We start from the raw sequence: 25570 nt of genomic DNA on the forward strand, positions 1-25570 counted from the left end.
TATTCATAAACTGAGCAAGATGTATGTTTGTAATACCAGCATGAAGAAACTGAGCAAGATGTATGTTTGTAATCCCAGCATGAAGAAAGCTGAAGCTGTCCAATTTCCAGGTCAGTCTGGGTCACAAAGTGACCTACGTCTCAAAAAAAAGAAAATAAGAAAAGGACAAGAAAAGGTGTTTGTCCCGTGCTCACTCTATGTTGCGCATTGCTCAAAGCGTTCGCCCTTTGTTTGCTCACAATAGAGGGACTCCAGAGCTGACTTGTGAAATAAGACTTAAGGGCTGTGGTGCACACGTCTGTGGAAGCAGTGGTCCATACCAGACAGAGTGGGACTTCTCTGCAGGTTCTGAGCCTAGGGCTGGAATGTAGCCAGAGAGTCAGGACCGCCAGGATCTGCGACGTGGGTAGGGCCGGAGCCCCACCAAACCAGCAACGTAATTTGGTGAAGTTAAAATTTCTGGATGGTGTAAGAAAACGTCCGGAAGGCGGAAATGGCTAAAAATCTACACGGAGACCAGAGAAATGGCACAGAAGCCAAACACACTCCCAAACTCCCGTCTCAAACCAACCCAGTGACGCAAAACGGCAGGGGAAAGAGCGTACACTACCTGGCGGAAGCTTGGGCCTCGGCGCCCGCCGTAGATATCGTGACGAAGCCGGCGCGTTGCCCTGGAGCCCACGAGACGCCGCAGGGCCGTCACAGTGGACAGCGTCGGCCGGGTGCCTCGGTCGCCATGTCTGTGCTGGACGTGCTGTGGGAGGACCGCGACGTGCGCTTCGATGTGTCCTCGCAGTGAGTCTCTGCGACGCGCTGGGAGACCCCGCGGTTGCGGCCCCTGCGGCCCTTGGCCTTGCCCTGCGCGCTGTCTAATCCGAGTGTGAGCCCATCAAGGCTCCCGGAGTCCGGCGATGGAGCGAACGTAGGGCAGGGATTCCAGAAAGCAGGGTTCTAGAACAAAATCCGGAATAGCATTGCCTCTGAACGCTTGGCATGACTGTAAAATGAGGGCGGTGCGAGTGAGAATTCTCCAAAACTTCCCACCATGCAAACCTTGTCCCGTGCTTGTTAAACAGAAGCCCTGTTTGTGGGGAATATGCTTTAAAAGATGGTTTAAAAAAAAAACTTTCCTTCCCAGAAGTTGGGGGTGACGGGGGGGGGCTCTGAGATAATAAATGTCGGAAAATATGAAAGCTGAAGTTCTTGGATCAATAAATACTGTGGCGCCCCAGCGACTTCCTAATGGTACATCCTTAAATGGAAAAATGACATATTGGTACATTTCTCAGCTTTTGTGGTAATTGGATGCCTAACACGGTATTAGTTACTTTAGGAAGTCAAGGGAAGTGTTATTTGTAAAATTACAAACTGCATTAACTCATTACACACTTTTTAGGGATTTTCTATATTTCGTGTGGGTTGGGGGTGCGGGGTGTCTCTTAATCCAAACAAAACTCCAGTTTCCAATGAACATTTTCAGTTTACCAGACACTTATCACATGCTGGTTACTTTGCTGATAGAGACAAAAAAGTAAAAAAAAAAAAAAAAAAAAAAAAAGAAGAAATTCTAACCATACTCCCTCATTCTAGTGCAGGAGATTTACTTGGGCGGCTGTGTAAATACAAGTGAGCAAAAGGGTCTGCAAGATAGCTCAGTAAGAGTTCTTTCTGTGTGCAAGATGCAAGAGTGTTGGTCAGAAGTCACCTTGCAGAAGCCACTTCTCTCCTTTGTTAGGGCCCTAGGGATCAAACGAGGTCATCAGTCTTGGTGACAGCTACAGTTACTTGCTGAAACATAACTCTGGCCCCCTGAGGATACTTCTCATACAAGTTTTAAGCATCATTCCTTCCCATAACTGCCTGATGTCCTTTCTCTACTTAGAAACCTCTTGGGGCTGGTCTATTGTCCACAGAATCAGGCCTATCATCGTGGAGCTGCAGATTCTTCAATAGCTTGTCTCCTGAGTCACTCAGCTACACTTCTCCCAATACTCAGTTCCCTTTCTCCCAGCATCCCTCTTAACTTTCTTGTTCCTGTTTTTCAGTCGTGCATCCTCTGCTCTTTTTCTTGTAATTATCCAAGACCCCACCTCTGGATCTAGCTGATTCCCAAGTGGCCCTGGTGAGCCCAGGCCTCGCTGACCCCCGGGGTCAACTGCACAAGCACTGAGTGCTGTATACTCTTCGCTGTTGTCTGCTCTATTCTTATGCCTCTCTTCCCTAAGTAGATTGGTAGCAGATAGAGTGGAAGTTATAACCCTCACAGTCTTATACTTATTTTAGGCAGATGAAAACAAGACCTGGAGAAGTCCTTATTGATTGTTTAGATTCAATTGAAGACACAAAAGGAAATAATGGGGATAGAGGTGAGTAGATTTGAGTTTCACATTTGTGGTTAAATGTATAACTGTTGATTCACATTAGCTGGAGAAAAAGCATCGCATGGAAATGTAACTGTGAGAAGAAAAAAGTTAAGTCCACAGATTTTTCTCAAGTAGAAGAAAGGGTAGGTAGGTATTAATCCTACAGATAGGAAACTCATTCTCTCTCAGTGTTAGCCGGTCCATAGTAAGTCTTGACTCATGACAGGAGATTTTCTAGTGTAATGGTTAAAACTCCAGAAGCCCTGTTTGTAGGAGTCATAAAATAGTTCCTACCCTTGGATGTACCTCCCACTAAAAGAATACAATACATAGTGGTAAACATTAAATATTGGTGGCTGTGGTATCTGTAGCCACTCTTCACCTTAATCCTGAAGTACTGCACAGCCCCCTCAGATTGCCCCCTAGAAGTGGACATGTGCAAGGGGGAAATTTAGTGCCACACTGAGAAGTCCATTTGTCAGTCAAGTAGCAGAAAGTCTTGTAGTAAGTTTTCTTTTTAGGGCCACTGAGAAACAGCTGTGGCTCTAGTGTCCTTCCCAAATCACATTGCCTAAAACTAAAACCTTAAAGCAGCTATCCCTGGAGCCATCGGTCAGTGTGCAGCAGCAGGGTCTGAAAGCTCGTTGCTGCTTCTCAGAGGCAGGATGAGAGGGGAGCTCAGTGTATCCTCACAGTTTTTTCTGGAGAGAACTTAAGAAGGAAGGATGGGGGATGAGGAACCCTCCTCTTTCAGATTAGGGGGCCAGTGTGTCCTGGGGAAGGGACAGTGACCTTATTGTAGAACACGCTTAATGCAGTTTTTGGGTGACTGCATGCTCTTTCTTCTGAATTATCCTAAGCTCCCGTTTCTTTTGTGAGGAAGCTGTTACCACTAGCCACGAGCAGGTCCTGCCAGTGTCTAGGGCCTATCCTTAAAGGTGGCCTTACAATTCTCAATGATCCCTGGTGTCTATTGGGTCACAGGGAGAGTGATGCCTGAACACCTCACAGCAAACAAAATGTCTTGGTTTGTGCTGTGTAAGACAGAATAATGATTTTGCTGTCATAATGACTAAATCTTAGTGAGAAGTGAGTTACCTTGAGGAAGTCAAGATTTGGTCATTCATATACTGGTTGACAAGAAGGCTTTTGTGACGGTCCATTCTCTATAACAAATAGATTAATGGTTAATAAATCATTTTTTTTAATTCATCAAGTACTCATTGACTGCAGAATCCTGTATCGGTACTTTGGTGTATAGCGAATACATAGCTCTAATTGTCAGTTTGGTTCAGCTTGGAGTCATCTGAAAGGAGAAACCTCAATTGAGGAATTGCCTAGATCTGGGCATGTATGTGAAGGGTTTGTCAATGAATTGCTGTAGGAGAGCCCAGACCGCTGTGTGCAGCACCATCCCTAGGCAAGTGGTCCTGGGCTGCTAATAGGAAAGCTAGCTAGCTGGCTGTGAGCCTGTGAGTTAGGGAGCCAGTAGGCAGTGCTGCTCCATGGTTTCTGCTTCAGGTTCCTTCCCTGACTTCCCTCAATGATGGAGTGTGACCTGCCCTCCCAGGTTGCTTTTAGTTGGAGTGCTCTTCACAGCAACCAGGATCACACTACAGCAGAGGGCAGAGAGACTTCTGGGGTTGGGGAATGTAGCTCATCGTAGAATGCTCTCCTAGTGTGTTAAAAGCACTGGTGGGGAAGTCTGGCTGCAAATAATCCCCTCGTGGAACCTGAATCCTATTAGAAGGCAGGAAGCTTTGTTTCGATGAAGGTTTACAGGAATGTGCAGTGTGTGGTTTAAGTGGAGGTGGAGAGGGCATGGGGAGTTATGCTTCCAGCCCTCTATATCTGTTCCTTTAGAGCAGTTTCTAAGTGACCAGCTTTTAAGGCCATGCCCATTCGGGACCCCTTGTTTCCAAGCTGTGAATACCTCAGATGATCAGCACATTTAATCCACTTCTAAGTACTCATCCGTGAAGGTGTCAGATTAGCATTGGGCACTGAAACCACGGAGAGTGAAATAGGGCAAGGAGATTTCATATCTGAGAGATCAGAAAAAGAAACAAGGACAGAGAAAAATGTCCAGGCCAGGAGCTGCAGGGAGGGGGTCCCTCCCAAGAAAAGAGGCAGCGGATAAATAGCAGAAAAATGAAGAGAGGTGGCTGAAACTCTTCCCACTCCATAACTTTTTTCTGGAGCTGCTAATAATAAAGTATAAAAGACAAAGTATTACCTAAGTGAAATGATTCAAGGAAATCAGTGCCCCTATAGCTTTTAAGTCATAAAAATTAATTTGTAAGGCATTAAAATATTAAGCCAGGCTTGGAAGTACACTCCTTTAGTCCCAGCCACTTGTGTGGCCGAGGCAGGAGAATCAGTGGAACCTGTGAATTTGAGAACAGCCTTTGTGATAAAGTGATACTGTCTAAACAAGGGTGGCTTCATGAAACCTAGTATGATAAGGCTTTTCGATCTGAAAGAGCAGGGTAGGAAGAAAGGAAAGAGAGAGGGAAAGGGAGGAAGGAAGGGAGGGAGGGAGGGAGGGAGGGAGGGAGGGAGGGAGGGAGGGAGGGAGGGAGGGAGGGAGGGAGGAAGAACTGGGTCTGTAACTCTCTGGCAGAGCATTTGTCTGTCCCAGGTCCTGGGTTCAGTTATCATTGTTCCCCCTTTCAAAGAAAAAAGAAAAAACTACAACTACTATAACATTTTATTAAAATATTTTAATTAAAATATAATTACATCATTTCCTCTTCCTTGTCCTCCCTCCAACCCTTCCATGTTTCCTTACTTACTCTTAACAGTTTTTTTTAATGTTTATTATTTGCCAACTGCTAGTTTTTATATCTGTATATGTAATCTCACTTAGTAGCACTAATTTAAAGTAGACACTCTTAACCGGTTTTTCATAGGAGGTAATTGAGAGACTACTTGGAATTAAAGGCATGCACTGCCATGCCAGGCCTTCTCTGTCCTTTTGAGACAAGCTCTTACTGTAGCCATGACTGGGTTAATTGAAGACATGCACCACCACACGGGATCTTCTTAAGATTGCTCTGTCTTCCCCAAATTTAAGCCTAAAATCCAACTCAGTTTTACTGCTAGCAGGCTAAACTCTGAACTTGTTGGTCTAGCACTGAAGAACTTGTGCTTGTCTGCAGTCAACCTTTCCTGCTTGTGGCACTAGCAGGATTGGGTATATAAGTACATGGCTCATTTAAACGAGAGCTGTTGGACTGGGGAGATGGCTTCCTGTGCATGTACAAAGGCCGGAGCTCCCTGCACATCTGTAACCCAGCACAGGGCGGGCTGGCATGGGAGGAGCACAGCGCCTGCAGGGTGGCGGCGGAGGCCGGGTGCTCTCCCATGTTTTCTGCACTTTGTGTACCCACAGACACGTAGGCACAGCACACCGAATGAGAACTGCTAGGGGACAGACCTGGGTATTGGTTACTTTCCTCATCTCTGTGGCCACGTGCCTGACAAAAGAAACTTAAGGAGGGAGCATTGTTTTGTCTCTCAGTGCCTGGGTAGAGTTCATCACAGCAGGCAGGTCATGACAGCAGGGCCTACCTTGCCCAGCCCCAATTTTCTTTTCTTTTAATCATCTAACCCAGACTGGCCTCAGACGTGGTATGCAGTAGTTTCGGCCTTCAACATCTATCTAGTCCTCGTGACTGCACCCCCTGAGCCCTTGGCCCACAGGCTTGCAGCAGCGCCGTGCTCACCCTGAGCACGTGAACCATGTGCTGCAGCTAATACAAGTGCTGGGCACCCACCCCTCACCTGTGGAGCCGCAGCTTCCCTTCCCACTCAGACTGTGCTTGAGAAGGGCCTTCAGCTAATCGGGTCTTGCTTGCTTTGCCTTTAGGTAGACTCCTAGTAACAAACTTAAGAATCGTCTGGCATTCCTTGGCGTTACCCAGAGTCAATCTCTGTAAGTATTCTTCTTTAAAACAACATTCCTTTTCAGGAAAGTCGGATAGTGGATTTTGTATTTAAAACAAACAAACAAAAAGTCTAAGTTGCTGAGGACAAAGCTCCGTTGTGGGCACTTGCCTAGCATGCTTAAGGCCTTTGGTCCAATCCCCAGTGCTGTGAAACACAGGAACAATTTTCTTTTGGTTTTATGTTTGTTTTGTTTTTTGAGATAGGATTTCTCTGTATAGCCCTGACTGTCCTAGAATTCACTCAATAGACCAGGCTGGCCTCAAATTCACAGCGATCCACCTGCCTCTGCCTCCCAAGTGCTGGAATTAAAGGCATGTGCCTGGCAGGAACAATGCTTATCCCATTAAGTATGTGGAAATATAAAACTCTATTTAATCAAAGACTGGTTACAGACTATATCCTAATGCAAAAGAAATCATCTGTTCTTGTGTTTCAGTCTGTCTGTATGGTGACTTGGATGTGTGTGGGATTGGTGTTTTCATGGGACAGTTTTTGCGTTTACTTTTCTTTCCCCCAAGATATGGTTTCTCTGTGTAGCCTTGGCTATCCTGGAACTACCTCCGTAGGGCAGCCTGGCCTCTTTCTCCCAAGTGCTACAATTAAAGGCATGTGCCGCCACCACCTAGCATCTTTATGTTTTTTTGTTATTATTTGTGTATTCGTCATGTTTGTCTGGGGTGGGGCTGCGTGTGCCAAAGGACAACTTTGTGGTGTTAGTTCTCTGCTTCCACCTTTCCATGGGTTCTGTTGATCAAATTCAGATGCACCAGGTGCCTTTACCTGCCCAGCCATCTCTACTCCTTATTTGGTTTTGATTATCTTTGAAAACATTGCTCATGGCAAATGTAGCCAGACTTTTTCTTTTAACACAATGGTGGTAAAGTTCTTTTGTTGTTGTTAGGTAAATGATGTTGTATGGCTTTTAGACATTTTCTTTCCTATGTTAGGAATATTTTTGTTTGCTCAAAGAATTACAGTTGACCCTCAAGTTCTTATAATCATTCCTTCATTCAGTTTTTTCCTTTTTTTCTTTCTTTTGCTTGAGACAGGGTCCCACGTGTTCCAGGCTAGCCTCTTACCTGCTATATCATTGAAAATGACTTGAACTTCTGCTCTCCCTGCCTCTACCTTCTGAGTGCTGGAATTACCACTACACTGCTTATCCAGTGCTGAGGATCAAGCCCAGGGCCTCATGTATCCTCAGAGAGCACTATACCCACTAAGTAGAGTTACTTATTTTAATATCTTATTTCATACAGATATTAAAAGTTGTACTTCTGTCAGGCAGTAGTGGTGCACACCTTTAATTCCAGCACTTGGGAGGCAGAAACAGGTGGATCTCTGTGAGTTCGAGGCCAGTCTGATGTACAGAGTGAGTTCCATGACAGGCTCTAAAGCTACAGAGAAACCATGTCCTGAAAAATAGACAAAACAAAAGTTGTACTTCTGTTCATGTTTACTTTTCAAAACTTTTTCAAAAGTTCTGGGTTTTTAATTTTTTTACAGTATTATGGTTCTCAGTTTGCAATATCATACTTCTTATATTTTCTGTCTTTTCTTTCATTTTAGCTATTGGTTACAACTGCATATTGAATATTACAACAAGAACAGCTAACTCTGTAAGTCCGAAAAGTCCTGGGGAAGTAGCTGTATAATGAAGAAACATTTGATATTTAAAGCTAAGACTTGCGTCCACCTTAAATGGAAACTTGCTCTTTAACTCTGAACTTTGTGATAAATTTGTCCTTACAGAAACTACGAGGCCAAACTGAAGCTCTTTATATACTGACAAAATGTAACACCACCCGATTTGAATTTATTTTCACAAATCTGGTTCCCGGGAGCCCCAGACTTTTTACTTCTGTGATCGCAGTGCACAGGTACAGAACTATCTCATGGATATGTCAGGTTACTTTGTTGTAATAGTGTGAAGGAAAAAATTTAGATGTGTGACAATGTCTCCTAGTTGCAAATATGCCAGGTATTTAGAATAATACTTCATTGTCATATATCAAGCACCTTGAAAGAATTCATAAAGTATGCAAGTGATATCCCACCACTCTAGAGGGCAAAGCAGGAGGATTAAGGAGTCTGGGCCACCCTGGGCTATATATATATCACCACCTTTGTAAAATGGAAGCTCACTGGAAAGATTCTGCTAAATTAGCTACCAAGGTAAAAAATTTCTAGTAATGAGTTTAAAAGATTTTTATAGCAGAAATAGACATTCAGATGTTCTCCTTAAGTAACTTTTCTTTATAATTATTCAGATTATCAGTAATGCTTTCCTGAACATCTATGTACAAATGTTTGTCTCAGGATATGTGAGGTACAGCTTGATGGCTGAGCACTTGCCTAGCATGCTCAAGATCTTGGGTCCCAGCTCCAATACTATAGCAACAATATTATTTTTCAGTTTCATGGTCATACGCCTAAACCATAGCTCTTTAGTTGACTTAAGAAGTGCTGTAGTCAAGACTAGAACACATAGTAAGCCAACATCTAATTTTCAAAAATACAATAAAATGAAAAGCTTGAAATGATTCATGAAGGCAACATAGGAGCTGCTTTCTATCAATAATATAAAAAAATTGTGTTCTAGCCAGCGGTGGTGGCGCATGCCTTTAATCCCAGCACTCGGGAGGCAGAGGCAGGCGGATCTCTGTGAGTTCGAGGCCCGGCTGGACCGACAGCCTCAAAAACAATACAGAGAAACCCTGTCTCGTAAAAACAAAAAAACAAAACAAAACAAAAAATTGAGTTCTGGGCCTGCAAGATGGATCAGCAGGTACAGGTGCTTCCTGCCAAGCCTGATGACACAAGTTCTGCCCCCAGAACCTGCATGGCAAGAGAAAACAGACTACCACAAGTTATTTTCTGGTCTCTGCACATGTACATGCACTGTGGTGTGCATGAACACACACACACACACACACACACACACACACACACACGTAAATGTGAAAAAACAAAACAGGAAAACACTTATGTTCCTTCCCAAATGAGTAGTGTAAGCAGTTCTATTCTCCTGGTTATGTCTCAATGATAATGAACTAAAAGAAATTAAGATTTATAGACAGAGTGCTCAAACCCTACTGCTTAACATCATAACAGAATCCTAACTAAAGGAAAACCGGGTTTTGTTTTTTTCTCCCTCTCCCTCTCTGCCCTAGGTACTCTTTAGCATTGACAGAGCCTTCTATGCATGGATAGATGCAAACCTAATGTTTTTAGGTCATAGCAAAATAGTAATTGGACCTTTGTGCCAAAAGAGTACTGATAACTTTGACTAACATTAGGAAATGAAGGATGGATGTGTCAGTACTCTGTCACCGTGATAGAAAACGAGAGTCACCCATCCTTACTGAAAAGGGAACTAATTTTTTGTTCTTTAGGGGTTTGTTTTGGTTTTGTTGTTGTTTTTGTTTTTGTTTTTCAAGACAGGGTTTCTCTGTGTAGTTCTGGCTGTCCTGGAACTCACTCTGTAGACCAGGCTGGTGTCCAAGTCACAGAGATCCGCCTGCCTCTGCCTCCTGAGTGCTGGGATTAAAGGCGTGCACCACACCACGCTGGACCTTGTTTTCTTTTTTTGAAATGGTATCACTCTATATCCCAGGCTAGCCTAGAACTCAGTATGTTGTCTAGGATGGTCTCAAACTGTCAACAGTTCTCCTGCCTCAGCCTCCCGGGTGATGAGATTACAGGCATGGTGCTACCACAGCCAGCTGAAGATTGAATTCACCACAGAAACGGAGTGATGTCCATCATCATTAACAGCTATGTATCTAGTAAATGTGTAAGCACAGCCTAACAGCACCACACTTTCTGTTTGGATTGATTGATCTTTGTTTTATTCTTTTTCCTAGAGCATATGAAACTTCTAAAATGTACCGGGATTTTAAACTGAGAAGTGCAGTCATTCAAAACAAGCAGCTGAGGTTATTACCACAAGAACATGTGTATGATAAGATCAATGGTGTATGGAATTTATCCAGTGACCAGGTATTGTGTAAAGTCATGAGCCTTTGGGGACTGTTTCAGCAGACATTTTCCCATTCATCACTGGGTTTGTGTAATTGTTAAACTTAGCATTAGCAATGTGGATAGATTACAGCTTTAGATATGTAGCACTATTCTAACCTTCATGGTCTTATACCCTTTTCATCCATTTCCATTCTATATAGAACCAAGAAATGCAGTGGGCCTCAGAGATGATCTAGTTCAGTCTGCTTTTTCCATCAGTGAGAAACACAGAGCCGCACTTGGCTACGAATCTATAACCCACTATTCTTCATAACACATGGTAGAGATAAACCATGGTGTGGGTAGACTTAGTACCCCACAAGTCAGGGTCTTGCTATGTAGCCCTGGCTGGCCTAGCACTCACTATGTAGAGCAGGCTGGCCAAGAGTTTGTGGAGACCCTCCTAGTTCTGCTTCTTGAGTTGCAGGGTTTTACAAGCATGTACCCAGCTCCCCAGAGTCCTGCCATCCTGTGTGTGCTTAGCTTGAGACAGGGTCCTATTTTATAGTCCAGTCTGCCCTGGAACTCACCTTCTTCAGCTGAGGACTGGGCTTCAGAACCCACTAGCTCCAGGGAGATCCAAGGTCTCTGGCCTCCATGGACACTAACACTCACATGTACATATTCATACACACATATACAAGCTAAACGTAGATGTGATGTGGTGGCCACAGCCTACCTCCAGCACTTGTCAGGCAGAGGCAGGCAGTTCTTTGTGGGTTTAAAACCAGCCTTTCTATATAGTGAGTTCCAAGCCAGCCAGAGCTATAAAGTGAGCCCCTGCCTCAAAATAAACAAATAAATATAATTAAAAATGTTTCATTGATTTTGTTGGTGGTGGTGTTTGCTTTTTTTATGTGTGTATGTAGCTTGCCTGTGTGTATACCTGTGGACCACAGGTTTGTCTGATGCCTATAGAAGCCAGAAGACAGAGGTCATTGAATGCACTGGAACTAGAGTCAGATGGTTGTGAGCTGCCTTGTGAATACTGGGCATTGAACCTGGATCCACTGAAAGAGCAACCAGTGCTCTTAACCACTAAGCCATCTAAAGTTTTGTTTTTTGAGGCAAGGTCTCACTGTGTAACCCAGGTTAGCCCTAAACTCATGGTCTTCCTGCCTTAGCTTCCTAAGTCCTGAGACCGCAGGGTGAATTACCACATCTGGCTGTAGTTTTGATATCTCTGATAGGTTGATGAAGGTTATACTGTGGATTTATTCTCAGTTGATAACTCCTTTGCTCAGGCTTATCTCAAGTTTTGAATAATAAGTATAGAAAAATGTAACACTTAAAAAATGCTGTGTCTCTTGTAAAAACCAAAAAAAAATGCTGTGTCTGGTACTTACTGTAGTAAAGGCCTTTTTGTGGGGGGTGGTAGTTGTTATTTTTGTTTGTTTAATTGATATTTTTCAAGACAGGGTTTCTCTGTGTAGCCCTCGCTGTCCTGGAACTCACTCTGTAGACCAGGCTGGCCTTGAACTCAGAAATCTACTTGCCACTGCCTCCTGAGTACTGGGACTAGTAGCATGGGTCACCACCACCTGACTAAGGTGTTCAAAAAATAAAACATGGGTTATTTATTCAGATCCCCATTTTGCATTTGACAAAATATACCAGGTAGAATTTTGTGGGTCAGTGAAATGGGTGAACTCCACTCATATACCCCTGTATACACACACACACACACACACACACACACACACACACACACACAATAAATTTTTTAAAATTTAAAAAGAACTTTGTCAGCCTGGCAGTGGTGGCGCATGCCTTTAATCCCAGCATTGGGAGGCAGAGGCAGGCAGATCTCTGTGAGTTCAAGACCAGCCTGGTCTATTAGAGCGAGTTCCAGGATAGCCTCCAAAGCCACAGAGAAACCCTGTCTCGGAAAATAAAATAATAATAATAAAATAAAAAATAAAAAGAACTTTGTCCTCAGACAAATATACTAACTTAAAAGGTTTTAACTGTACTGGTATCCTATTGCTTAATGATTCTGGGGTACAAGCGTTCAGTCCTCTAATTGTACCAGCCTGTGAATAGAGTCACTGGTATTCCATAATACCAATTTCTTGTGTTAATCTACTGCTGGGATAATCAGAATTCTTCTGGGTCTTAGAAAATAGACAGGGGCCAGGTGGTATTTGGAACATAATTTTAAACCCAGCACTTGGGAGGCAGAAGCAGGTGGATCTCTGAGTTTGAAGCCAACCTGGTCTACAGATCTAGTTCCAGGACAGCCAGAACTGTTACACAGAGAAACCCTGTCTCAAAAGACCAAAAAAACAAAAAGCAGAACACAAACAAGTAATCATTGATTTATCTCTCTCTCTCTTCTGCAGGGAAATTTAGGAACTTTTTTTATTACCAATGTGAGAATTGTGTGGCATGCAAACATGAATGACAGCTTTAATGTCAGCATACCATATCTGCAAATTGTAAGTCCATGTATTTTGGTTACCTCCTTTAAATTTAGAGTAATATGCATAAGACCAAACTAGACTCCCTTAATATAGGTGACAATAGTGTAACTAGGACAATATGTGAGGCCACTGACAGTGGGTTCAAGATCTAACACTAATGTGCAAACTGACTTAGTGTAACGCATTCTATATGGAGAGATACCATGACCAGCCTAGACACTGGGGGTGTGGGGTAGGAGAGGTACCTTGGTCCTGCCTTAACTAGATGATGGAACAGACTTAGTAGACTTCCTAGGGGAGGCCTTACCCTCCCCGTGGAGCAGATGGGAGGAGGGGGAGTGGAGGGAGGAAAAGAGGAAGGGGGCCTGAGATAGGAATGTAAAAAATAAATTAGTTAAAAAAAAGAAAACCAAAAATTAGAGTAATACCGTTAATAACTGAATGTTTGGAGTTATGTAAGTTTTTTTTTTTTTTTGGTTTTTACGAGACAGGGTTTCTCTGTATTGTTTTTGAGGCTGTCGGTCCAGCCCAGCCTCAAACTCACAGAGATCTGCCTGCCTCTGCCTCCCGAGTACTGGGATTAAAGGTGTGTGCTACCACCGCCCTGTGGGTTTTTTCTTTTTATATACTATTAACTAAAAGCATACTTTTGGGGCCAGTGAGATGGTGCAAGTTAAGGTGCTTACCACCAAACCTGAGTTCAATCCCCATGACCCCCATGGTGGAAGGACAACCAACTCCAAAAGTTGTTCTCAAACCTCCATACTCATACACACTTGGGCATACATATGTGTCCCTTCCCAAATAAATAAATAAATAAATAAAGTAAATTTAAAAAAATGTTTAAAGTATACTTAAGGATAAGTAAACAAAGGCATAGTTTCAAAAACAATACAGAGAAACCCTGTCTCGTAAAAACCAAAAAAAAAAAAAAGAAAAGAAAAAACCCAGAACTTACATAACTCCAAACATTCAGTTATGTCCATATTTCTTATCTAAGTTCTACCATGTGGCTCATGTCTTATTACCTCATTTTCCTTTTTTTTTTTTTTTTTTTTTTTTTTTGGTTTTTAGAGACAGAGTTTCTCTGTGTAACAGTTCTTTGTATACCAAGCTGACCTTGGACTCAGAGATCCACCTGCCTCTGCCTCCCAAGTGCTGGGATTAAAGGAGTGCCACCACTGCCTGGCTTTCCACATTTTCAGTGTCAGAAGGGTTTATTGCACAGCACACAGCTTCCCAAGAGGCTGGAGCAATGGCTCAGTGGTTACGTACTTGCTGCTCCTTCTGAGGACCCCAGCTCAACTCCTAGCCCCGCTATCAGGTGGCTCACAACCTCCTGTTACTCCAGCCCCAGGGGATCTGACACCCTCCACAGGCACATACATGACAGATGCACAGATACACCATCATCCACATAAATATACATTAGAAAAAAGAAGCCAGTGAGCAGCAATCCTCCTTGGCCTCTGCTTCAGTCCTGCCTTGAGCTCCTGCCCTGACTTCCCTTCACGATAGACTATGACTAGACACATAAGCTGAAATAAACCATTTCCTCCCAAGGTGCTTTTGGTCATGGTGTTTATCACAGCATGAGAAGCCCTAACTAAAACTTTGTGCTCCCAGCACAGCCCTGCTATTGAGGAGCATCGTTCTGGCAGAGAAAGCAACACATGAAATGGGTAATCAAAGAATTTGATAGGAAGAAAACCTACAGAAATATGATAGTTTGTTTTGTTTGTGGTACTGGAGATCACACCCAGGGCCTTATCTAAACTAGGCAGTACACCACCATTGAGTTATATCTCCAAGCAGAAATGATTTGTCATCAAGTCTGGGAAAATGTGATAGTCTATATAGGTATTTGGTAAATTGATGTTTGTATTGTTGATTGCTTGGTTTTGTTTAGTTTGTGATTTTTTTTGAGGCAGGGCCTCTATGGCCCTAACTGATGGAACTGATCATGTAGCCCAGGCTAGACCTCACATTCATAGCAATCCTCCCGCTACACCAACCCAAGAGTTGGGGTTGCAGTGTAATGCCACCTTGCAGTGTTCACTGCCGCTCTGCGTTCATTTATGTAGCTATTGCTTACCTAGCCTGACCCCTGTTATGCTGAATACTTACTGAGTAGTAAACAGCCTTGTGCTTTCTGTTCTTCAAATAGACTTTTTTTTGTTATTTAAGAATAGAGTTGCCAAATGCAGCTTCTGGAATGAATTCAGCCTGACCCAAACAGCTTGCAATATGATACATCACAGCTTGTCACTGTAGTAGTCATACTCCAACTTCAGAGTTCTCTACTCCAGAAGTTCAGACACTTCTCTACTCCAAAGGCCCGAGCTCTGTGTGTGTGTGTGTGTACATGCATGCACACACATGTGCCCTCCATGTCTGACCAACATGTGTCACCTAGTTAGATAGGTAGAAATTGACATTTGTGTTAGTTTTCTATAGCTGTGATGAAACACGATGGCCAAAAGCAACTTGGGGAGCAAAGAGTTTATTTCTGCTACACTTCACCTGCTCCCAAAGAAAACAGTCCACTAGGCTTTGAGCCCTTAGTGGCTTTTCCAGCCCAAAGTTCACAGGCCACCACAATCCCCACCAAAACACATTGTCAGATCTGTCGTAGCAGTACCCCATGGGCTGATAAAATTTTCTGAGTTAGATTTCTGCTACTGTTAAACCCTGAGAAAAATCGAATTCAGGAGTTTGTTTTAGATTATGGTTGTATAGCACAGTCCATCACTGAGAGAGGTGAGGACAGGAACTCAAACAAGACAGGAACTTGGAGGCAGGAGCTGATACCAAGGCCAAGGGGGATGCAGTCCACTGGCCGGCACCCTCATGGCTTGCTCAGCCTGATTTCTTGTAGGACACAGGACCACCTGTCCCGAGGTGGCCCCACCCACAGTGAACAGGGCCCTCTCATGCCAATCATGAATTATGGAAATGCCATGCAGACTTGCCAGAAGGTCAGTGTCATAGGGCACTTCTCACTCAGTTCAGGTGGTCTCTTCCCAGATGACCCTAACTTGTGTCAATCTGACAAAAAACTAGCCAGGGCAAGGTGTGAGGAGCAGAATGGTACACATATCTTTAATCCTGCCTTAGGAGCCACGGGTGACATTGGCTCCTCGTAACTGAAGATCACTGCCCTTCTGTGTACTCAGAAGACCACTGACTGTACTGGTCAGGAATGGCTCTACATCAAATGACTCTTCATAGCTGTCTTCTGTACATGACTTTGTCAGTTCGCCACCTGCCTTCAGTCTGAGTCTAGTCGTTTGCTGATCCCTGCCGCTTAGACTATGAAGACTAATTCTTCCAGCAGAAGTGGGTGTGGTGGCTCACGCCTATAATCTCAACACTCAAGAAACTAAGGCAGGAGGACTTCCCAGAGTTCAAAGCCAGCCTGGGCTTTGTAGTTAGTTCCAGGCCAGCCTGAGGTATGAGACCCCTTTTCAAAACCCAGGGCTAAGCCAGCCAGTGGTGGCACACGCCTTTAATCCCAGCACTGGGAAGGCAGAGACAGGTAGGCAGATCTCTGTGAGTTTGAGACCAGTCTAGTCTACAAGAGCTGGTTCCAGGATAGCCTCCAAAGCCACAGAGAAACCCTGTCTCAAAAAACCAAAAACAAACAAACAAACAACAACAAAAAAACAAAACCCAGGGCTACAGTACAATACATAATTAAAATGTGTTACTACTATGAGATAATAAAAATGTGTTTTTTTTCTTTTTCATTTTATATAGCGTTCAATAAAGATTAGAGATTCAAAATTTGGTTTGGCCCTTGTCATAGAAAGCTCTCAGCAGGTAAGATATTTTTACATTTTTATTAAACTGATAAATTTTAAACTTTGTGGCTAGGTCTTTAGTTGTTATTCTATAGTAACCAGTTTTCCTTGCTATAGAGTATCAACTATAACATGAAGATCTATGAAGTGTTTGAAGTCTTATAGTAATTGTCTCAATAGAAAAAATCCTCCCTATGTGTGTTTGTGACTACAAACTCAGGAGCCTCCTGCCTCAGCCTCCTAAGTACTAGGATGATAGGTGTGGACACTATGTTACCTGCCAGCTTTCTCATTGGATGGATATAATCATTGTATTAGCATGATTACGAGAGAAATCACTGTGCTAGCTCAACATATTTCATATATTATCTCAGTCTAATAACTCCACGAAACGGCTGTTTCTCTTCTTACAGTCCAGAATTCTGAGGCCTAGAGAGGTTAGGCACCTTCCCCGGAATCTTGAAGCTGGTAGGGATGGGACTGTATTTTCATCCTGGGTTTGACTGACTCACAGTTGCTTTGAGAAGCAGGGATATGTAGAGAAGCATATATACTCTGAGATGTTATATTCTCACAGACTGAACAGTATCTAATTAGAAACTGCTAATACCCATTATGTTGTGTATTTGCAGGAGTACATTTGAAACTTAAAATACTTTACTTATGTAGCCCAGGCTGGTCTTGAGCTTGTGGTTCTCTTGCCTCTGCCTCTTGAGTGCTGAGATAATAGGCATGTGTGACCATGCCCCCAAACATATTTTTAAGTGAGTTATCAGAGGCACTGTTCTAGTTACTCCCAGCCCTGGTCTCTCACAGTGTGCTCAACAACTGTTCTTCCTTCTAAACAAGGGAGAATCCTTCTACATTGAAAAACGAATGTCTACTCTCTCTTTCCCATGTACTATTACTGCTGTTTACTAAGTACTATATCTGAGGAAGTGTACCAACAGGACATATTTATTCTGTTTAATGCAACCACTTGATAACCGTTTCATTTTTTTAAATAGAGTATGGAAAGAATATTGTCCAATATTAGTTGTTGATCCAGAATTGATCCCAAAAGTATGTGCTTTTAACATAGAATATTCTCTTTTGCCGGGCGGTGGTGGCACACGCCTTTAATCTCAGCACTCAGGAGGCAGAGGCAGGCGGATCTCTGTGAGTTCGAGGCCAGGCTGGACCGACAGCCTCGAAAACAATACAGAGAAACCCTGTCTCGAAAAACCAAAAAAAAAAAAAAAAAAAGAATATTCTCTTTTCTCTTATAGTATGCTACTTTAAACAAAGGAAACACTATCTACCAGCTTTCAGCCAGTCATAGTCAAGATGCTCTGGAAACCCTTCAAAGAGATAGCTTCAGATGGACCATTTTTAATCGATAGTCTATTCCTTCTCAAGACCTGGTCCAAAAAAACCCTTAGTTCCTTTAGCCATCACACTCCAGTGTGCATACTTTTGATCAGCTTGTGTTTAAAATGAAATCATGTGTGATCTGTACATACTTCAGCATATGAGGGAGGGAGGGAGGGAGGGGTTCAGGGAGAGAAGTCAGAAGATGAGCTGCTCATGTGTTACTCCACCGGCAGCTCTTCCTGGCCTCCCTGGAGACTCGCTGTGCTCCTCTGTTCTTGTGTTTGATTTCTTTAGAGAGCCTAGCGGTAGTGCTCCGGAACAAAGACGGTTAGCCTGCATTCATCACATCCTGTAGGTATGTTCCTCAGACTTGGTTTTGTTTTTTCTTACAGAGTGGAGGATATGTTCTTGGCTTTAAAATAGACCCTGTGGAAAAACTACAGGAATCGGTTAAGGAGATCAACTCACTTCACAAAGTCTATTCTGCCAGTCCAATATTTGGAGTAAATTATGAAATGGAAGAAAAGGTAAGTTGTTCAATACCTTGGGTATAGTGTTTACTGAATTGCTTACATACTACCTATGAAATTCAAAAGTAGACTTACTGTGTACAAACTTTAGGCATATTTGGTTAAGTGAGCATGGCCTCAGACTGACCGTCTCTAATTGGTGACTGATTGCTTCATCGTTCGTTCCTCTTGCCCAGCCTAGGTAGGCAACTCATTCAGGAAAGCTTCTGTGTACTTGCTCCTCTGATGTAGACAGACTTGAGTCTGCCATTCTATCAGTGCTAGTTTTAGCCTCCCACAGCCGCATTAGCTTGGACAAACCTTAAAGGTCCTAGTCCCCATTGTCCTACAATGCAGCAATCCAGAATTTGCTCCGTCAGTGTAGCCTGTCTCCATTCCTGTTGCTCAGTGCCTGTTACATGTTAGGTTGGAGATATGTCACGTATTTCTGTTTGTTTCCTCTCTGGCCATTTACTTTGTTTTGAGCTAGAGTTTTTTGTTTTGTTTTGTTTTTTAACCAGACTGGTCCTCAAGCTCCTACCTACCTTAGACTCAGCATCTATATTGCTGGTACCTCAGATACATACAGCTAGTTTTGAGATGTTTCAAGTGTCACGTTTTCCTCATCTGTTCTGGTTTGGTACCAACCCCTACTCTCCAGGTGCATCAGCTTTCTTTTGGTCTGATCATGTGTCCATGCAGCCCTCACCATCTGATCTGTCACTAGCAGCCTCACTGTCTACACTGGTACCTTGCCCAAGGCGCTACATCTGGTGCTCTCTCTCTATTCAGTTCCATCACTGGCCACTCTGTCACAGGTTCCCTTGCTCTCTGCTCCCCTGCTGGGCCCCGATGTATACCCTAAAGTTGGTGTCCTAGCCATCCACTTTCATCAGTTCCCTTGCTGGTATCCAGACTGCTGAACCGTATCACAACGGCTACTTCTCCTATCTCCTCTGCTCTCAGACGACAGGGTGTAGACAGAGAGAACCAGGAAGCAGGCTGGGTAGCGGGAAATTGATGTTCTCTGACTTCACTACTGAGGTATTCTGGATTTTACCCTCCCTCCTCTGCATACTCCTCATAATACATTGACTACTCCCACATCATCTTTTGCTTTTACTTATTTTGTGGATGTGTGCTATGACACACATGTGGAGGTCAGAGGACAACTTTCAAGAGTCAGTTCTCTCCTAATGTGAGGTGCAGGGACAGCTAATCATACTTGTCAGCACACCTGCCGAGCCACCTCTCCAGCCCACCAGCTTCTTTAACTTCGGTGCTTCTGGATGACTCGTATATCTGTCTTCTGATCCTGACACTGCCAACTTATCTTATTTCCAAAAAAAAGTCTATTGAATATTGTCACACTGATAAGCATCTCAAATAATAGAAATATAATTTTTTATTTGAAATTTTTTGCATTGTGTGTACATGTGTGTGTGTGTATGTATGTATGTATGTATGTATGTGGAAGTTAGAGGACATCTTTTGGGAGTTGGTTCTCCCACAGAGGATCTTGGGATCTGGGATCAAACTCAGGTCATCAGGCTTGGCTTGATATTGAATTTCTTTTAGTTTTTAAAAATTATTGTATTAAATGCAGGGTGTATACCTTTAACCCCAGCACTCGGAGGCTGAGACAAATGGGTGTCTGTGTCAGAGGCCAGAATAGTTTGCACAGCAACTTCAGCCTGATCTACATAGGGCAACCCTGACTCCAGATAAATTATTAATTAATATGTGAATATATGCTTGTGTGTGCAGGTGCCTTCAGAGCCTAAAAGAGTATTGAATCCCCTGGAGTTAAGGTAGTTGTGAACCACTCTAAAAGAACAGCAATTGTTCTTACCACTAAGCCATCTCTCCAGCCCTCTAGAACTGAATTCCTTATTTCATTACTTAACTTCATAATGTCGTTATCCAAGTCAGTAAGATATATCAGACCTCAACCTCCTTGTCATGTCCTTCTCAGATGCAGTGTGCTGCTGACTTAAGATTGTTACCTGTTTCTAGTAATGCCAAAGATAACTGTGCTCAAAATCTGGGGTATTTCCTTCCTTTTATCCATTATCTTATCTTGCATATTAATTTGATTCTGTCTTCCCTACGCCTATCCCTCCCTTTCCATTCAGACCGTGATTACTGCTGCTGTGTGAAGAATGGTGTAAAATCAGCAAAATCTGGAAACTGACTTTTAGTCCCAGATTCACTGTAACCTGGGCTCCTAGCTTCACTTTTCTCACAGCTACAGGACACACCCTTTATACAGCTACAGGACACACCACACCCTCTCACAGCTACAGGACACACCCTTTATACAGCTACAGGACACACCCTCACAGCTACAGGACACACCCTTTATACAGCTACAGGACACACCCTCACAGCTACAGGACACACCCTCTCACAGCTATAGGACACACCCTCACAGCTACAGGACACACCCTCACAGCTACAGGACACACCCTCTCACAGCTACAGGACACACCCTCACACAGCTATAGGACACACCCTTTATACAGCTACAGGACACACCCTCACAGCTACAGGACACACCCTCACACAGCTACAGGACACACCCTTTATACAGCTACAGGACACACCCTCACAGCTACAGGACACACCCTCTCACAGCTATGTGCACATGATGTAGTGTGCACAGGAGAGGTCTGGTGGCATTCCACTTCTTGTCCTCTCTGGCTTTCATTTCTTCTCTCTTCCTCTCTCCTTTGATCCCATTCTTACCCATAACTAGCCAGTCACCCACTTTGACTTCTCAGATACCTTCTAAGTTCTTCTGGGTGACCTTCTCTGACTAACCCTTTTCTTTCTGAAAACTAATTAAGATAAGAGTTTTTTCTTTTAAGAATATCTCGGGGTTGGAGAGATGACTCAGCAGTTAAGAGCACTGACTACTCTTCCAGAGGACCCAGGTTCAATTCCCAGCACCCACTTGGCAGCTCACAACAATCTGACACCCTCACACCAATATACATAAAAAATAATATTTTGAGCCTGCTGCACGCCTTTAATCCCAGCACTTTGGAGGCAGAGGCAGGCAGATCTCTGTGAGTTCAAGGCCGACCTGGTCTACAGAGTGAGTTCCAGGACAGCCTCCAAAGCCATATAGAAACCCTGCCTCGAAAAACCAAACAAACAAACAAACAAAAAAATAATATTTCAGCTGGGTGGTGGTGGTGGTGGTGGTGGTGCATGCCTTTAATCCCAGCACTAGGGGCTGGGGGCATTCCCAGTGTGTTCACAGCCTGGTCTACAGAGTGAGTTCCAGGACAGCCAGGACTATTACATAGAGAAACCCTGTCTCAAAGAGAAAAAGGGCTCTAAATACACTAAATATGTATACATGTACATTTCCAGTTTTAATCATTTTGATGATAATGTTGACTTCAGATTTAAAATCTTATGCTTAGCTTTTACAACTCAAGTTAGTTTTAATATAAAATAAAATTATAGAATGACTTGAGTGGTCTTTGTTATTATCCTTTACAAGTATGTGCAGTTCTTGCAGTACATTTTTCTAAAAGAACTTGCTTCATATTGACTCTGACATCTTAATTTTTAGCCACAGCCACTTGAAGCTCTGACAGTTGAACAAGTTCAAGATGATGTGGAAATAGATGCTGATGATCACACGGATGCTTTTGTGGTGAGCACCAGAGAGCTCTCGTAAATATCTGTGATGTGCAACTGAGTCATGTCTAGCTAATTGAGGTGTGACTGCACAGTGTTGGAAAACTTGAGACTTTTTACATGAATTTGAGGGGAATTTTTTTTAAGATGTGTTCATTTATTATGGTCTGTCTGCATGTATTCCTGCAGGCCAGAAGAGGGCACCAAATCTCTTTTCAGATGGTTGTGAGCCATTATGTGGTTGCTGGGAATTGAACTCAGGACCTCTGGAATACCTACTGGTATTCTTAACCACTGAACCATCTCTCCAGCCCATTCAGGGGAATTTTTTTAAGCAAGATAATTTCTTTTGTGAGAATACTTTTAAATTCCAAACCTAGGGAATTGTTTGAGAACAGTTATTTAGAGAAAACAATTTTTCTTTAATCTACATTATTTTAGGATATGTATTTGAGCAATATGCTTTCAAATAGGTATTATTTAATTAACCAACATACTAATGATGTTGGGCTGGGTGTGTTAGTACAAGCGTTTAATCCCAACACTCAGGAGGTGGAGGCAGGTGAATCTCTGTGAGTTCAAGGCCACTTAGTGAGAGACCTTGTCTCAAAAAAAGTAAAGTAGTGCTTTCTAGTGTTTCCATACCCTGCAGTCTTATGAGTCTGACCATAACACATACCTTCTCTCCAGCAGGAAATAGTTTCAAATAAAGAGGTGAAATTGGCATAAAGCATCCTCAAACTATATACTGACACTCTGAAGTACTACTTCAGTTTGGTTTGGTTTCTTTCTGGGTTTGTTTGTTGTCTCTTTTTGTTTTGTTGTGGTTTTGTGCTGTAATTTGTTTTGCATTTATTTATGTTTATTCTGTGCACATAGGTGCAGGTGCTCTTGGAGGCCAGAGGCCTCAGATCCACTGAAGCTGAGTTAGAGGTGGTTGTGAGCTGGCTGATGCCATTTAGGAATTACACTCCATGCTCTTTGCTGCTGAGCCATTTCTCCAGCCCCTGGCCTTGAACTCTTGATCTCCTGCCTCTAAATTCATGTGCTGGTATTACAGCCACCACACTTTGTTGTTGTTGTTATTTGGTTGGTTATTTTGTTGTTGTTGTTTGTTTTTTTAAGTTTTTGGGACAGAGTTTCTCTGTGTAGCCCTGACTGTCCTGGAACTGACTTTGTAGTCCAGGCTGGCCTTGAACTCAAATCCACCTGCCTCAGCCTCAGAGTGCTGGGATTAAAGGTATGTGCCACCATGCCCAGCTCTAAGTGATTATCTTTTTTTAAACGATGTATTTATATTTTATGTGCATTGGTGTTTAGTCTACATGTATGTCTGTATGAGGGTGTCAGATCACTTGGAGATGGGTTACAAATCTGCCATGTGGGTTCAGGGAATTGTTTTGGGGTTTTATTTGTTTGTTTTATGTGCAATGGTTGCCATGGATGTTGGGTCTCCTGGAACTGGAGTTACAGATAGTTATGAGCTGCCTTGTGGTTGCTGGGAATTGAACCCAGGGCCTCTGGAAGAGTGCTCAGTGTTCTTAACTGCTGAGCCATGTCTCCAGCCCCTCTGCCATCATCTTCTAAAGCAGAAGCAGAGAAGTCATCTTAAATCTCTTTTCAGGCTAAAAGTGCTATACATCAATTAAAAAGCCTGTTTGCTTAGCACATAAAGTGCAACTCTTAGAGACATTAACACTGCCATACGAAATTTTAATGTTTGTTGTTGTCTTGTTTTTAAGACAGGGTCTCAAAGTGTAGCCCTACCTAGGGAACTCACTAAGTAGACAAGTCTGGGTTCACACTTAATAAAGTTCTAACCTGCTCTGCCTCCCCTAGTGTTGGGATTAAGGGCCTGTACCATCACCAGAAATAAGCATTGATGGCAGCATTATAGGTGGAGAAACTATGAAATGCATGATAACCAAGTGTGAAATATACTTACTTACTAAATCTATCTGAAAATTAGTTACCTGTTCCTTAGACAGCTGATTTATTTTGTATGAAGCATGTAAAATATTATTTTCTTTATCTTATAGGCTTATTTTGCTGATGGAAATAAGGTAAGGACATTTTACCTGTAGTTTTGTTGTTATTGTTGCTCTTTTGTTTTTTGTTTTTTTTTTTTTTTGAGTTTCAATATGACAGCATTTAGCATTCACTAACTTAGTGAAACATTTTTTGTTTTTCCTCTTCCTGGCCCATCTTCCATTCCCACCTCATCTTCTTACCTTCCCCAAAGCAACAAGACCGTGAACCTGTATTTTCAGAAGAACTGGGGCTTGCAATAGAGAAACTGAAGGATGGATTCACACTACAGGGACTTTGGGAAGTAATGAGTTGAGCTTGAGTTGAGCTGAATTTCTATTTAAATATACCTCAAGATTAAAAGATACCATTTGCCTGTTCTAGGCGTAGAATAGTTTTTATACTTATAGCTTTTATATTTGATATCTTAAGAAGTTTTTAATAATTAAGAAAAACTTCTTAATCTTAGAAAACTAGCAGTTTTCTAAAAATTATATTCAAAATTGTAACTGAAATGTACCTGGTTTGTAAATGTTTATATTGTACCTAATACTTGTAAAATAGCAATCTACAGATATTAAATGACTATATTATGTTGGATTCAATAAAGATTTTTATTCAGCACCACTTAATGTTTTGAAAGTATTATTTTACAAAAAGATCATTCTTAAGAAATAATAAGGTTGGGTAGTGGTGGCACAGGCCTTTAGTCCCAGCACTCAGGAGGCAGAGGCAGGCAGATCTCTGTGAGTTCAAGGCCAGCTTGGACTAGAGAGTCCCATGGCAGCCAGAGCTACACAGAGAAACCCTGCCTCAAAAATCAACAACAGGGGGAAAAAAGAAAGAGAGAAAAAGAAAAGAGATAATCAAATACTTCTTAACTACAAATCTTGCTTAAATATATTACCACAGTACTCTAAATACGCTAATACAAATACACTCCTATTTGTTTGTTTGTTTTTGAGACAGGGCCTTACTATTCAGCTCTGGCTGTCCAGAAACTCACAAAGATCTATCTGAGGCCTTCCAAGTTACAGTTCTTAAACACATCATTTTTAAGGTCTCATTTTTGTAAAAACTGTTAATTTTAGCTATTGTGTATATCACTACAGAATGCTAGTCTATAAGTGATGTTATGATTTTGACAAGAATGCATTTGTTTTATGAGGAAATTGTTTTGTTCATTCATTGACTATCTCCTTGTTTGTATTCATTGAGACTCCTTTGAACATTTCTCAGATAACGTCTTTTGGACCTCACTGACATCATGCAGTTGTTTTGGCTATAGTGACAGTCAAAAGAAAATTGATGAAATCTTTAAACAAAAAATTGTACTTATCCAGAGGCACCCTTTTTCATTAGGGAGAAAGGAATGAGCACATAAATACATTTAAAATAAGATGTAACATACACAGTCATAGACATACAACAAAACCTAGTACTGCCCTGATTCACTAAAAAAA

The 25570-nt window shown here is 42.5% G+C and overlaps 1 protein-coding gene and 1 long non-coding RNA gene across 2 annotated transcripts in view; one reads left to right on the plus strand and one right to left on the minus strand.

The window, feature by feature from the left end:
- The window catches only part of LOC121140375, a 53191-nt gene extending 52455 nt beyond the window's left edge, over window positions 1–736 (minus strand). Inside the window, exon 1 of the long non-coding RNA XR_005877178.1 lies at window positions 611–736. This is a non-coding gene — a long non-coding RNA (uncharacterized LOC121140375). The remainder of the gene's footprint in view (window positions 1–610) is intronic.
- Bbs5 (Bardet-Biedl syndrome 5) lies at window positions 315–24734 on the plus strand. Its single transcript, XM_040745515.1, has 12 exons — window positions 315–795; window positions 2284–2366; window positions 6235–6300; window positions 7884–7933; window positions 8067–8194; window positions 10181–10316; window positions 12680–12775; window positions 16520–16582; window positions 18309–18443; window positions 22012–22095; window positions 24119–24142; window positions 24322–24734. Exons 1-12 carry the CDS (start codon window positions 494–496, stop codon window positions 24421–24423), a joined length of 1269 nt encoding a protein of 422 aa, XP_040601449.1. The 5' UTR covers window positions 315–493; the 3' UTR covers window positions 24424–24734.
- The last annotated feature ends 836 nt before the right edge of the window (window positions 24735–25570 follow it).

The sequence above is a fragment of the Mesocricetus auratus genome, unplaced genomic scaffold (genome assembly GCF_017639785.1).
Source record: "Mesocricetus auratus isolate SY011 unplaced genomic scaffold, BCM_Maur_2.0 Super-Scaffold_100004, whole genome shotgun sequence".
Lineage (NCBI taxonomy): Eukaryota > Metazoa > Chordata > Mammalia > Rodentia > Cricetidae > Mesocricetus > Mesocricetus auratus.

Excerpts from the sequence above, each read along its gene's own strand:
- Bbs5 (XM_040745515.1), top strand. The coding sequence starts at position 494 with ATGGCTAAAAATCTACACGGAGACCAGAGAAATGGCACAGAAGCCAAA. Across the intron at positions 8,195-10,180 it reads TCTGTGATCGCAGTGCACAG|AGCATATGAAACTTCTAAAA; the intron begins GTACAGAACTAT and ends TCTTTTTCCTAG. Across the intron at positions 10,317-12,679 it reads GGAATTTATCCAGTGACCAG|GGAAATTTAGGAACTTTTTT; the intron begins GTATTGTGTAAA and ends TCTCTTCTGCAG.